Genomic DNA, 15997 nt, shown 5'->3' on the forward strand with positions numbered 1-15997 from the left:
TCAGTCTAAGACAATTACATTCTCCAGTGCCAGTGTTGATGAGCAACCCAGATCATCGCGTGTTTATCACTGTGTGATCAATAGTGTACCTTGTCTTCACAAAGGTACGGGGACAGAGCTAATTATTGATATTTGATCAAGGTAAAGTTCTAAACTCAATGTTTCACCGCTCTCCAGTGTGAGTTTTATGATAGTAAATACCAAACCTATTGTATCTGCCGTCCTCTCCACATTTACAATATGCTGGCATATAATAGAGAGGCACCCCTTTGTATGTCTTACCAAGGGTCGCTTTATTAGATAAACAATCTTTAGAGTTGCATATACCTAGCTTCATCTCAGGGACTCCTACCATAAAAACATTGTTTTGTGAGAAACTCTCCTCTCTTCCATCTTGGTTTCCATATAATTGAAAGAGGAATGCACAGATCTTGCTATAGGATTGCTTCTATTGATAGGAGCCATACAGCTTAATCATTGTATTACTCGTAACAGCTTATTTTATCACTATCCCAGGGGGATTGCTTTTTGAGTTCGGATCTATCACTGATTGTACATTTTTTATTATTACCACAATTCCTCCCTTTTATTGGGTTGCTCTTTGAATTACCAGAAATCATTTGTAATCCACCTTTTGTGTCACTCATAGATGCCCCATGTTGGTCTGAGTGGGCATTAGTTGGCAACTGTACATTAATATTTGCTAGAACAAGTTCTTTCAGTCCATGAGTTCAACTCTCAGTTCTGTCTGCATTTTTAATAGGATATCGACTAATATCTTACACTCACCACATCCATTTATCTTGTAATGCATTTGTTAATTACCTTCATTGATCTTGTTGCAACTGGCAAAGATATTTGCATTATTCGTGTCATTTGTCGGGATGCTCAGTATAGGCTGAACACTCATCCTCCCATTATGAAGAGCAAAGGCAAACTTGGTGTTTTTAATATTTTCTTCATGCGAGGTGCCGTAACCAGTTGAGCCATGCTTTCTGCTTAGCTGAACTCTTCCCCCGTATTAGTCACTCACCGACTCAAGCGGACTGTACCTATGGGTGATTATAATTAATTCTACAGAAGCAGCCTTAAACTCAATGTTCCACAGATTGAGGCTGGACACAAATGGGATTGGAAGTTTGGGAAACCCTTCCCTTTTCCAAGCCCCTACTTTAGATGAAAAGTATTGATTCAGAACAACCTGGTTGGAGCTTTGCATTTCCACTGGAGCCTCTAACAACAATGCAGAACACAATGGAGGACTTGTTGGCAAATCATCTTTCATTGATGGGTTCCCTGAGATCCATTTGTTGTTGTAATTGCTTATACGAGACTTTTGGTCCCACTCCTTGTATTTGTGATTGCTGTTAGCACCATCCTCACTTAGGTTGGTAAGTAGGGATTCCTTTTCCTCGATCAGGGAATTAGCTTCCAATACGGTCAGGCAATATTGCATTTTCCTACCTTTGACTGAAGGGGATAACTGAGTAGCAGTCTTTAGTTTGCCCATGTCAATTCCAGTTCCAATGTCAATGTAGACAAGCATTGGCAACATCACCAAAATGTAATGCAGGTCCTTGTGCTAGCCCCTCATCGTTCACCTCTCTCTGCTTGAGTTTAATACAATTATACACATGTAAATAGGTGCTAAAACTATGGCAGTCGGCACATGAGGACTCCTACATCCAAGGCATTGAGGCCTATCAATGCTATGATAGAAAGGCAGGAAAGGTGGGGCACATGGACAACAGAGCAAGAAACATCGCCCTATCTAAACAAAACATTGAGCAAGGAGAAATGGTGTAAGGGGTAAAGAAAAAAGATTGCTAAAGCCACACCCAGTGAACAAACATTGGGCCACCTAGGCACCACCAAATACTTAGAAAGCCAATGGGAAGCTGCTATCAAAGCAGGTGTAACATTGGGAATACATTTCAAGAGAAGGACAATAAAACATCATTAAAAGTACAAATAAAGCAATTAGAGAGTTGAAGAACTTGACAATGAGAAATGATAAAGCAGCCTCCATTCATTCGACTCAGCTCAGCTTCAATCGGCACATCGTGCCCTATCCCCTCCAGTCCTCCAGGAGAGGGTCAGGGGTTCGACCCTGCCAATTAGGCTCCAAGATCCATACAAGAGCAGAAAAGGAGGTAAAGTAGGGCAAAGCAAGGGCCTGAACTGGCACGGATGCTCACTATGCATGTCTCAAGCTGCACCTCCTGTTCTGGCTCCTTAGTGCTGTGCAACGTACTGGGGTACCCCTCCTACTGTATGTAGTAATGCACTTCTTATTTATTTTCGACAAGATGCTGGATTTATAATGCTAAATGGTTAGGTCATCTTATTACTGTTATTCCTGTTACCCCATTGATTCTAGTGAGGGAAAAAGGGGGAAGGAAGGAGGTGCTTCAACTTCAAGTGTAACTCAGCGCACCTACCAGCGGGGAGAGAGATGAACAAAAGATTTTTGACACATTTACTGTATACTTACTAATCTTCTATACAGTGGACTTATGTTGGCAAGATTTTCCAAAGTTTAGCGGCACAGATAGTCCCGGAGCAGCCAAAAGCTCTTATCCAGTGAAAACAAGAGATGTGCATTGTATAGATCTGAGTAGTCGGCAGGAGGTATTCCATTTAATATTTCTTTTCGAATAAAGGGGAGATTTGCTATATAATGCTCTGTGTGCAATGGTTACGAGTTTATGAGAAATCCTGGCCTTTAAGGGCAGTGTGACGAATTAAAGGAATTTGTCCGTTCTCCCCACAGGGGAGCCCCTTCCTGTGAGGCTAGGGAGGTGAGCTTGCTGCGCAATTCCCTTCCTACGGGTAGAGGCAAGTGGGACCTCAGTGGGAGAGACTCCCTCTTAGGGAACAGGGACTCCCGTTCCCATTAAGAACTCCCTCAGGCTGGTCGAGCCATGGACTACATGTGTTAAAGGATGTGATTCGGAAGAGTGAAGTTAGAGAAGCTGAAGATGAGAGAGAGAGGGGGAGAGCGAGAGAGAGAGACATAGAGAGAGAGAGAGAGAGAGAGAGAGAGAGAGAGAGAGAGAGAGAGAGAGGATCGTAGTTGCAGGCTGCGGAAGGCCCCCCGCCGCACTACACCAGACGAAAAAGGAAAGCAAGAAACCTACAAGTTTCAAACTCGCTTGCAGCTGCTTTTCGGGGGGGGGGGGGCGCCAAAGTCACAGCAATTGTGGGGCGCAAGAAATCAACATGAACAGAACACAAGCACAAGCAGAGGTGGTGGCGAGACCACAGACATGAATCTGTGATGGACAGTCGGTCCTAAGAACATCACTGAAACCGCCAACGACGCAGAAAAACCAGGAGTCTGTGATTGCAGTCAAGTACGGCAGTGCTACAAGAAGGAGAGAGGAGACGGCATCTGCCATACCCAGCAGGAAGGAGAGACGCCAGGGCGAAACCCTACGACTGCATTCCCCGCCATGAAAGAAGGTTACCCCATGCGAACAGGAGGTGTGGGGAGACTCCAGAGAATCCATATTTTGTACAACCAACTCATCACAGTGGAAGACATGAAATAGTTAGCTTTGAAACTAAATGGATGAAAAAATTGTGCATCAAGAGAAAACTATTATAAAACACAGCCAACTCGTCACAGTAGAAGATATGAAATAGATTAAACTTTGAAAGCAAATGGATACAACGATTGTAAATCAAGAGAAAATGATTATAAAACACTGTTAGCTCATCATAGTAGAAGATATGAAACTGAGTTATCTTTGTAAATCAATAGATAGGAATATTGCGAACCAAGAGAGAACATTGATGAGAAACTGCTCATACGACTAACCTGCTCTGGTCCATACCGATCATAAACAGAGATTTTCATATCGGCACAGAGGCAATGAGTACTTCTGACCTGCATCCAACAACACCAAAGATTTCCACATCTTGCCTTCTCGCTATCCGACTAACACAGCCTACGGACCAATATTATTGAACACAGTCCTCAGACAATCTGCAAAGAAAACAACGACCCAATGCCGCTCCTTTGCACAACGGATTTGCCAAATTTGTTTCTCAAGCCATGAAAATTCTCATAAATCGTGACTTCCCTTTCCCACTGTGGGGAGGCTACTAATTACTACCACTTTACTATCACATATTTATGGTTCCACTTCTTAAGCGGGCTGCAATAATCAAACTGAAATAATAGCAAAAGTCTTTCGCAAGTATGCATTTGCTGTGATGTGCCCGGTCCCCCTTCTGTGCCTCAAAGGGGGTCCATTCCACCACCCCCCACAAGCTGCTCAGCAATTCTGTTTTGGAGTGGGAAGTCTCCTCTTAACCCATTTTTCAAGTCCCCTTGGCATTGTATTGAGGGGCAATACTTTCATTTTTGTAAAATACATAGATGTTTTTTGTGTTTTTTTTTACCAAAAGGTCAGTTATTGTGAGTGTAAATTGCAATGTCACTATGTACAGTATGCTCTCTTTAATTATGAACCTCTAATTATGCACCTCTAATTATGCACTTCTAAATCTAATGCATGTTTCTCTTCTCCTTTTGTGCTGGCATTTATTTTTAAAGCCACAGTCATTTTTGTTTATTTATGTTAGAAGTACAGGACAAGGATATATGGTTCATTTACCTTCTCTTGGCTTTTTGTTGGGATTCTCCTGCATAACACACTCACATCTGCTGTTCTCCCATATCCAGCCAATGGGACAATGTTTAGCTGCATGAGGACACCTAGAGTGGAATATGACATAATAGATATGAAACTAGGAACACTGAATTGCAGTGTACCATACATTCTATGACTCTAGGTAACTTCAAATGAATCATTATTCTCTTCACCCCTATGATTGCCCTCAGGACCTATATATAAAACTTGAAGAAGTGTTGTTGTTTTTCCCCTATTGGGTATATTTGCATCCTAATCTGGGTGGGGGCAGAAAGGCAAGTCCCTAGGGACTCGTGGGCAAAACAGGAGAGAGGAAGCTGCTGTGCCTGTTTGTATAGCTGAAACCCCAGAAAATTGTTTACAAGACATGTTAGCAAATTTGTGACACGCCGTCACTCTTGTGCAATTCACAATTCTTTTAAACATTTATAAGAAGATAAATATAATGCATATGCACAAAAATGCCTAAATTAGAACAAGTCAGTGGACTGTGAGCTGCAGCACTCCAACAAAGCCTTAATTACTTAAATTGTAGCGAAAATTACAAATATACATTTAAAAGTGTGTCGCTAAAGAGAGCTGAAACACAGAAATTAAACATACCTCTTGTGGCAGTGTCCAAAGCCTATGCATAAATTTGGTTAATACGGGGTAAGGGAAAGAAAAGGAAAAGTGCAACATGTGCAGTGCTCTTTTCCTAGAAAGGCTGGCTTGCGGGGCACTTTATTGCACAAGAAAATGATCATAATTCTCAATTTACATACAAAACACATATAATACAAATCAAAACATATGTTTAACAATCAAATGGGTGATCCTCTGAGATGATAATTGAAATGTTAAAATGTTGCCTTAATAATATCTTCTTTTTTATAGTAACTATTACCAGCAAGTGCTAGGAATGACTATGGGCACAACATTTGCTCCTGCTTATGCCAATCTAATGATGGGCTGGTGGAAAGTAAATGTAGTTTGGGCAGAAGCTAATATTGAATATACATGAAGAAATAATTCTGTGGTGAAAGTATATTGATGAGTTTTTCATTATTTGGAATGGTGAGAAATCCAAATGGCAGGAATTCATGCACATTCTCAATATAATGTTCTGAATCTTCAATTTACAGATAAATACAGTAAAGAGCAATTAGATTTGTTATAGATGTGATCATTTATGAGGACAATGGGGAGAACTAATCCGGTCTCTTTAGAAAACCCACTAGCTCTAAACCCTTATTACATGCCCAGAGGAACCATCCACAAAATGTAAAGTGGAGTATTTCATATGGTGACTTTATCCATATGAGATGAAACTGCTCTAAGGATGATCACTTCCTGGTTCAATCCAGAATTACAGCACATAAATTTGAACACAGAGACTAGCCTTAAAAGGTTATTGAACAAGCAGTTCTCAAAGCCAGTAACATGCATAGAGAAAACGTACTGGTAACGAAGAAGGAGAAGACAAAAATAAAGCAAGCAAATTAATCTCAGCAGAATATAGCTGTAAAAACGGAAACAATCAGGATGATTAGTACATTTGAGGATAAATCACAGAAAGTTAGGTCAGTCCTCAAGAAACATTGGCATTTGGTAATGACAGAGATCTTGAAATTAATCTCGGACATAGTAAATCAACTTCTTTGCGAGATATGTTGATTCCAAGTTTTTTATGTCAAAAACAAAGTGCTTTGAATTAAACATGGTTGACCCAAAAATGTAGTGTTTTTCATAAATGTATGATGTGTAAAGCCTGCAAACATGCTAAAACACTGATCTTCTCATACATCCAGTGATGGATAAGTAAGTTAAAATCAAGGGTACCTTCAATTTTGAGACTGATTATGTAGTGTGCACCCTTATGTGCTCGTGTAACAGATAGTATGTGAGTAGTACCACTTGTACATTTAAATTAAGAATCATACAACATATTAGAGCCTTAATAAATGAGGAGCAATCATACCTGATTGCTAAACATTATTGTAAGGTACACAATAAAGACCTGAAATGTTTCTCTTTTGTGGGTTTTAAACATGTGAAACACCACCCTCTGGGATGGGATCACAAATTGACCCTTAGAAGAATAAAAACTAAATGCATTATTGATTTGAACACAAAGACTCCACATGGACATAACTATGATGAAGATCTACATTCCTTTTTAGGGTAAATTGCTGCATAGATATCCTATCTCTTCCTATGTTTCTGTGAAATATTGATTGTATTAAGGTATTTCATTAGGACATTGTGATGGTGAGAATATTCAAATTAAATGTATGAGCTGAATGTATGTACTAGACAATAAATGGCTAGACTCTAGCTGTGTTTTTGCATTTAGCTTAAAATCAAATCTAGCTGTTTTTGCATTTAGCTTAAAATCAAATCTAGCTGTTTTTGCATTTAGCTTAAAATCAATTCTAGGTGTGATTTTGCATATAGCTTAAAATCAACTCTAGCTGTGTTTTTGCAAATTTGCTGTGCTCCTTGCTTGTGCTGCTTGCTTTTCTTGTAACCGGCTGACCCAGTGACTGCAGCGCTCTACTTGTTTTACAGTGCCCCGCTGTCCTTACCCTTACCCTCCCCCCTGCTACACAGTCCTCTATCTCTACCTCACCCATGCCGCTTTCCGTTTCTCATATCTTCTGAAACTGTTTCTCCATTGACTATCCTTCCCTTCTCACTAAGTCTGGTAGGAAGAAGTTCAAAAAGGATATCTTGGCCTCTAACCCTGGTCTCCCTATCACTGACACTGACACTTACACCAGCACCTCCTCCAGACAGACCCTCACCGACATCCTCTTTTTCGTTCCTTCGGCAGATCTATGGACTCTTCATATGATCTCTGTGCTCTGTCCTTTCTCCTCCTCTCCCATTAATGGTGGCACCCGCTGGGAAGCCCTCATGGCCCTTTTCGACTCCTCTAAGGTCATCATTAATGTCTACCTAAATGACACCGTCATGGTCCAAGGCCCTCAGGCCAATCTCCTCCTCTTTGATAGACGCTTCCTTCACCTCATCAATTTCCTTTCATCTCCTGCTGTCCCCTCTCTCCCCTCTCCTGCTTCCCTGCCTCCCCGCATTAGCCCCCCATGGCTACCTTGTCCTCTCTTACTTCCTCTTCTGCCCCCCCCCCAGGCTCCTTCTTCACCTCCGCAGGGCATACCTCTGATTTGTACCCCTCCCTAGAAGTCCTTTAAGGCTGGCAACCTTCTTCATCTTGCCACTCTCAACTCTCGCTCTGCCATCAAACATTCCTCTGAAATCAGCCGCATCCTGGAAGAACTCGACCTCAATGTCCTTGGTCTCGCTGAGACATGGTTCATGGCCAGCTTTGTCACAAGCTTTGACGCTCTCCTCCCTGACGGCTACAAGATCCTCTCCTCACCCAGACCCACCTGGTCTGGAGAGGGTGTAGCCCTGATCTTCCCTGAGTGGATTCCTACCTCTATCATTCGCATGCAGACCTACTCCTCTTTCCAATGCCTTGTCTGCAGGGTTTCTCTCTCTTCTGGCCACTCTCTTACTGTGGCTACTATCTATCGGCCTCCTGGTCAGATAACCTCATTCCTCTCTGAGTGGGCAGACCTATCCTCCTCCCTCCTGTCCTCAACCATTCAACTCCTCCTTCTTTGTGACCTCAATGTACATCTAGATGCTCCCTGGTCCTCCTCTGTACTCTTTTGTGACCTCTGTGATTCTCTCTCCCTTTCTATTCTCCCCTGTGGCCCGACTCACTCTGCAGGGCACACGCTTGCTGTCCTGATCTCCTCTGACTTCCCCCTCTCCATCCCTCTGACCACTCCTCTTTCCTGGAGTGATCACTTTCTCCTTTCCTCCCATCTCTCCCTATCTACACCAGGCTAAGCCAACCCCAACACTGTGACCTACCTTCTCGGACATCCGGCCCATGAAGCGTGTGTCAGTTGAGGCTTTCACCGCTACCTTCTCCCCCCCCACCTCCTCTGGCTGAATCACAGCCTGACAAAGCCCTTTCCATGATCTACTCTTCTATCTCTGATACTCTTGATGCTCTTGCCCCTGTCATGAGGAACCGCTTGAAGCGCAAAGCCAAGTGCAATTCTTGGTACGACCCTGACCTAGCTACCCTTCAACGTAAGTGCAGGGAGGCTGAGAGGAAATGGAGGGCCTCTTGTTCATCCTCTGACAAACTGGCCTGCCGCCTGCTCCAAAAGCAATACAGGCTCCTTGTCCATCCTAAGAAGAGAGCCCACATCTAAGCCCGTGACTCTGCGGCATCTAACAATTTGGCCGAACTCTTCAAAATCTGCAAGGAGCTGGCCAACCCTGCTGCAGTCTCTACCTCTCCTGTCGCCTCCCAGGCCCTTTGCACAGCCCTTGCCTCTCACTTCATCTCAAAAACCCAGGACATCCTGTCCACCCTCACGTTCCCTCCCTCTCTTCCCCCTTCTCCTTTTGCTAACTCTGGCCCTGCTGCAGCCCCACCCACCCTCTTTCTCTCCGTTTCCTCTTTTCACCCCAGAGAAGATTTCTAGACAAGTCTGATCTATGAAAGTCTCATCAAACCAGGTTCTTCCCTGTTCTTCCAAAACCATGAAGGACCACATTGACACCCTTGCTCCTGCACTGGCCGATTTCTGTAACCTCTCCTTTTCCCCAGGAGCCTTCGCCTCCCCTCTGAAGCACTCTCTTGGGCACCCTCTTCTCAAGAAACCCACAGCTGACCCTTCTTCCCCAGCTAACTTTAGCCCGATCGCCATCACTCCTTTCCTGGCCAAACTCCTGGAAAAGCAGGCCATCTCACAGCTTAACCTTCACACCGATTCTGTTGGTTGTCTCCATGACCATCAGTCTGGCTTTAGAGCTGCCAGAAGCACGGAAAGTGCTCTCCTGAACATCCATGATGACCTGCTCTCCAACCTTGACTCTAACATCCCTTCTGTCCTCATCCTACTCGATCTCTCTTCTACCTTCGACACAGTCAACCATACATCCTGCACAACCATCTCCGTGACTACCTGGGTATCACTGATCAGGCTCTGGCCTGACTGACCACTTTCCTCTCTGATCAACCCGCCCAGGTCCAACTTGGGTCCTTCCTTTCCTCTATCTCTCTACCTGCGGTGTTCCCCGGGGTCTAACCTCTTACCCTGGCTTTTCAACCAATACCTGGCAACTCTCGCCCATCGCATTGCCGCTCTCTGCTCCAATTTTCAGTGCTATGCGTAAGACACTCAACTCATTTTCAGGCTTCACTTGGCCACCTCTTCTCCTTCTCTCATCTCGGATTGTCTGTCTGCTATTCAGGAGTGGTGTGCCGCCAACGATCTCTGCCTTAATGCCAGCAATACAGAGATTCTCCTCATTGGCACATCTTCACCCTCCTTTCCTGTCACTCACTGGCCGGCCGCCTGTAGAGGAGGCCAAAGGCCTCTCCCGAAAGTCCTACCTCTATCTTGCCTATATGTTGGGAACCGGAAATAGTGACCAGCACGACACCTGTAATGATGCCCATAACACGAGCAGCCTTTGAAGCAAAGTATCCATTGAGAAGACCATTCTTTATGCATCCACGAAAAGCTGATACTCTCTTGGGAAAGATCCCCGAAGAGCATGCAAAGACAGATGGAAGAGGAGACTGGTGATATCACATGAAACAAGGTGACACGCCAAGAAGAGATGACAAGAGAGAAGGTGAATAGACCATTTAGAATCTGATGACGAAGTAAAGAATAGAGTGACCCTTTACGTGCGGAATGAAGATTGCACGTGTAAAGAGCACGGAAGAAAATGAAAACCATTTATAATCGTACAGATTCAGTAACGTAAGTAGACTAAGATTCATGAAGGCTGGCTATGTGTGTGTATAGAATCTGGATGTTCCAGGACGTATTTTAGCAAATTTGGAACCCATGAATAGAAGGGCTGAAAGTGTGGCGCAGTAGAATAAAACAGCTGACGGCGAAGTAAGATTCGAGAAGGCTGGTCTAGCGCAGTGTCAAGAGTTGAGGTAGCCAAGAATCTGGTTATCTATCATGGAAAGATACAATGAACAGAAGAAGCAGCACGGGCTCCTATTGAGGTGTAATGGAAAAACACTAGAAGAACCAGGTTTTATTCATTACATAGTATTAAATACAACGAAGGAGCTCAAACCGTGGTCTCCTGTCACATGGTCAGATTAAAATAGACTTTGGGCAAGTTACGCCAAGACCAGAAGATAACGCTATGCTCACACTCCCTATTATTCTCAGGCATCGTGATCCGTTGCAAGGCTGAGTTCAAAGGACTAATTGAATGGCAGACAGTAGGAGTGATGATGGAAGTTGGGCTAATTGGGTGGGGAGGCATGACCAAGCCAACCCTCCAGGACCTGGGGTACCAGCTTGCGGGCGGCTAGCGAGTGGAATATTCCAGAAGGGTACAACCGTGCCAACCAATTGTAGAGGGCCACGTATCAAAGAGCCCTATAGCTTGAAGATCCAATGAAATGTTATGTAATTTATGACACTGACAATGACTTGCACTTGGGGTGCGCTTAGTTGTCCACCTGACAGTAGAGACCGAATCACAATCTCATACCCCATAGAAAGTATATGTAGATGTTTCCCATTGCCCTACCACAATCCTGCATACGTTTTCTTATTTTGCCATGTAGTATGATGTCACTGATGACGAATTATTATATAATCATGTTTTTTATTAAAATCATTGAGAGCAATACTGTTAGACATGCATTGATGTCCGTTGTACTCCCTGTTTTAGATAATTGTTATTAAAACAGCCAAGTATGTGCTAACTTCCCGAGTCGGTTTTATTATTGATGTTTGAGTAACTTCTTCTTCCCCATCCCTCCTATAGAGTGTTACCTCGTCTTAAAGAACCTCCGGGTTCACGTGGTAGCAAGGGAGGATGGTACAGGCCCATCGATAAGTAGGTCTTTGGTGCTTTCGGAGAATCGGACACCCTCCGCCATCTAGCGGGAGGATCGCAAAGTCTCCTGCGGAGAGTGGCCGATATAGAACTCTTTCAAGAAAATCGATACAGGTGGGACGGGTCCCTCTTTGACGAAATCCCCCCTGGTTTCCACAGGCGCTGAGCGGACCGAAGGTGACAGCGGCCACTTGGAGGATGGGATGATCCTGAGGGTCTGGAGCTGAAAGGTGAATGGTGAGTAGATTGAGGGGACTGGCAAACTGTGGGGACAGGTTTGGTACCACAGAAAAGTAACAGGGGGTTGTGTAAGATGTATGATGAGGAGCGTTAGAAGATAAATGACGAGGAGCATTACAGAGCCCAGTTTCCTGAGCTCAAGGAGCTTTTAGAAGGAGTCAGAAAATTAGGCTGCGCATAGACAGGTCTATGAGAGGGAATGATGCAAACTCCAATCGGAGTATTTTAGGGGCCGAGAGAAAAGGAGTACGTACTAAGATAAGATATGTGTAAAGTCGACTAGTCTGTCTGTTTGTGAATTTTATGAATTGAAAAAGTGTCAAAGAGCGACAAAGATAGACTGTGTTAAGAAGAGACAAAAAGTTATTATCTATCTTGGGTCATTGTCGGCGCCGACCGCAGGGTAGATTGAGATAATTCAGAAATAGAGGCTTTGAGTGGTGAGTGTTGGAGCGTGCTCATATTTGTTATTTTTCTGAAACGTATTTTTGTGTAACCATTGGTAAGTATTGACAGTCAATTGAGACTTGTCGCAATGGGAGAAGTCACTCCACTGATGCACATGTGCAGAACACTGACAATACATATGCCCAAGATTAAACAGTACAGTGCAGAGTGTGTAAAGGGCACAGCAGATAAAATGTTCATGCCGTGGCCACAAGGGGTATCGCTGTCAAAAGAAGTATTACACCACATGACCACATACTTGCACGAAGCATAAACGGGAAAGAAATTGGAGAAAAGGTTAGCTATTTCAGAGCTCTGGAAAATGTACCAGGAGGAGCGGGAGGACCCACCTTCTGAGGAGTGGGTGCTTAGCCAGAGGAGGGATGAAGGTACCGAGCCTTCTGCTCCTCTTACCCCGCCGGAAGTAAATGCCGATAGTACGGAAGGTATTGTTACGCTCACCTGGCTCCCACAGGGGCGTCGGTCGGACCCGGACTGCTGCGGCCTCCACCCACGTGATGCGTAGTGCAACGATGACTGACTGGATCTGCCCTCCTAATCTTGTCTGCTTTGCCCGTAGAAATATTCTCCTACAAGTGGAGAGATAGATTTAGCCACTTGTGGATTCAAGTGATAGCACCCCCACTGTCCTTCCCACTAATCACCCCTGAAGCGCCCTCAGCAATCTCACCTTATATTCTTGAAGGATGAGCCCTCTATTCTGCGAAGCACGCAGGGGCGCGTTGATGACCAGTTACTTCACTGGCCTGAAGATATTGGAAGAGTTGTAGACGAATCCTGACTCCAAAAGGTCCTGGCGAAGAGACGTAAGTATATAGTTCGTAAGAGTTCAAAATGTCTGGAATTCACTCCTGTCCAATTCCTCTTTTATCTTGCAGCTTTGACCCAATGGGCCTCATTACAACTCAGGCGTTAAGGGTTAACGCCACCGTTAACCCTTAACGCCTGATTCTGATTTTAACGCCTACTTTTAGCAGGCGTTAAAATCCATGGCGCTAACCTGCCATGGTGCTAATTACGCCGCCGTAATTTACGGCGGCGTAATTAGCGCCTTCCCCACTCCCATTATGCCCTATGGGGCAAAAATGGGAATGGGGAAGGGAAAATGGGAAATGGGGATTTACCGCCCCACTCACCTTGGAATGGGGCGGTAAATCCGCCATCCACCATGGTGTAAACGGAGTTTACACCATGGTGGTAAAGTTGGTGCACTTAGCACCAAGGTTGTAATGAGGCCCAATAAGAAGATTGACAGCTGAAAGCGCTCCGATAAAAGTCTGTGTTACCCAAAACTGTCCGGTAAATAATGCCAGGGGTTAAACTTTCTGCTTTCTCCTTATCTCACAGGTGCGGCATTAGAAGATGTGGCGTGTTGATGAATTATACCTCCGGCGGTAAAATCAGGTAAGCATATGGCGGCTAAAGAGATTGGGCCTCATTACGACCCTGGCGCTAAGCGAAAAACGATGGCGGTAAATGCTTACCGCCATCGTTTTCCGCCAGGTCCGATCATGACCCGTGACCGTTAACTACGATGCCAATAGCGGCATCGTAGTTAACGCTGCCGCAAACTGCGCTAAGGGTGCGCGCACGCGACCGCCCACACCGTACTTAGCGCCATGGCGGAAAGGCACGCAAATGCCGACCCAAGCGGACATGCACCTAACGCCATCATTGAGGCCGCTAAGTACCTTACCGCCATGGTGCAAATAACGCCATCGCGAACCAACCGTAAAGGGCCAATTCAAGTGAATGCAGCTGCCACAGGTGCACAGAAACAGCACAGGTGAAGGCAATACAGACTCAGGGGAGTATAAAAAGAGCACACCCCACCCCTACCCACACCCAGTCACACTCCACAATGATGCCAATACGACTAGCAATGTTGGGGCTGGAGGACCTGATAGCAATGCATGTGCTACTACAACAGCAACAGCAACAACAACAACAACAGGCAGCACAGAGGAGACGCAGGAGGAGAAGGAGGGCAAGGCAGGCCCAGCAAGCCCCACCAGCACAGCCAGTGCCACCACGCAGGCAGCCCCCAATCCCACGCATCAGAGCCAATCCAAACAACCTCACTGCTGAGCAGATCCACACCCTGTACCGTTTGGACAGGGACACCATCACCGCCATCGTAGACATGACACACAACGACATCGTCAGCATGATAGAAAGTCCAACCGCCATCCCCCCCCTACTGAAGGTAGTGGCTGTACTCCACTTCCTGGCCACAGGCACCTACCAGCACACAGTGGGGCACCTGCATGGCATTTCACAACCATTATTCTCACGAACACTCATCCAAGTGCTCGATGCCCTCCTCAAGCACACAGACGACCACATCTCATTACCACGGACTGCCCAGGAGATTGCAAACACCAAAGTGGGTTTCCATGCACTAGCCAGCATACCCGGTTGCATTGGTGCCATCGACTGCACCCATGTGGAATTGGTGGTTCCACGTGCCATTAAGGTACCGTACCGCAACCGGAAACAGTTCCACTCCATCAACGTGCAAATGGTCTGTGACTCCAACAAGATCATCACACATTGTTGTGCCCGATTCCCCGGATCAACCCATGATTCCATGATCCTGAGGAACTCCACAATACCACGCTACATGGAGCGACATGCAGGCCCAAGATCCTGGCTACTCGGTGAGTGCTATGTCATGGAAGTGGCCATGGGAATGACGTACCAGTGCATACTCCACCTGGCAGAAAGGGGGGGGGGGATGATGCATACTCCACCTGGCTGAAAGGGGGGGGGGATGATGCATACTCCACCTGGCTGAAAGGGGGGGGGGGATGATGCATACTCCACCTGGCTGAAAGGGGGGGGGGGATGATGCATACTCCACCTGGCTGTGAGTAACACAGAGAACGGATACAGAGGAAGGCCACTCACAATGCACTAAACCCCTCTGCATACATAGGGTGATGGCATGCTAAACAGGCCATGGCAGCAATGGGCATATACTGGTTGCATAGTGTGAATCAATTAGTGCATGTAGAAGTGAGCCAAGGTAACAGTTCCATGCCAGCCATGGTGGGACATCATGTTCCTGGACAGACAACATGACTGACACATACATTCTCGCCTACATACAGGTGATGCAGCCTACCCCCTGAAGAGGTGGCTCCTCACGCCAGTCCGGAACCCGCAGAACCAGCACGAGGAGGACTACAACCGTGCACATACACGTACTCGTGTGGTCATAGAGCAGACATTCGGCCTCCTGAAGGCACGGTTCCGAAGCCTCAGCAGGTCTGGTGGGGCACTCCTGTATGGCCATGAGAAGGTGGCAAAGATCGTCATGGCATGTGTCATGCTGCACAATATGTGCGTCAGACGGAATGTGCCCCTGCCCCCTGACGCAGAACTGCAACCACCTGACGATGAGGATGAGGATGAGGAGGGTGCAGAAGGGGCGCCACCACATGGAGGAGGCGATGCACAGGAGGGGCGTGCCATGCGCCAAAGTATCATCAACCACTGCTTCTAGCACACACGGCTGGTGTTCATCGCATGGAGACAGCACTTGGGGCACTGTGTGACTCTGGGGCATGCACACTGAGGACTGGACACCAATAAAGCACACATACGCAATGAAAATGTCCACACGTTTCCTTTTGTGAAACGAATAAATTGTATTTGAACTATGTACTGTCGTGTCACACCCCCTCCCACCTCCCACCTCCCCCCTGCACACCCCC

The 15997-nt window shown here is 45.8% G+C and overlaps 1 protein-coding gene across 1 annotated transcript in view; it reads right to left on the reverse strand.

Annotated features, from left to right (window-relative positions):
* Nucleotides 1-15997, reverse strand: part of VEGFD (vascular endothelial growth factor D) — a 442197-nt gene that overhangs the window by 110453 nt on the left and 315747 nt on the right. The window contains exon 5 of the mRNA XM_069637174.1: nucleotides 4626-4726. Within this exon, the coding sequence (XP_069493275.1) occupies nucleotides 4626-4726 (101 nt within the window). The remainder of the gene's footprint in view (nucleotides 1-4625; nucleotides 4727-15997) is intronic.

The sequence above is a fragment of the Ambystoma mexicanum genome, chromosome 7p, assembly GCF_040938575.1.
Source record: "Ambystoma mexicanum isolate Mex_15411 chromosome 7p, UKY_AmexF1_1, whole genome shotgun sequence".
NCBI lineage: Eukaryota > Metazoa > Chordata > Amphibia > Caudata > Ambystomatidae > Ambystoma > Ambystoma mexicanum.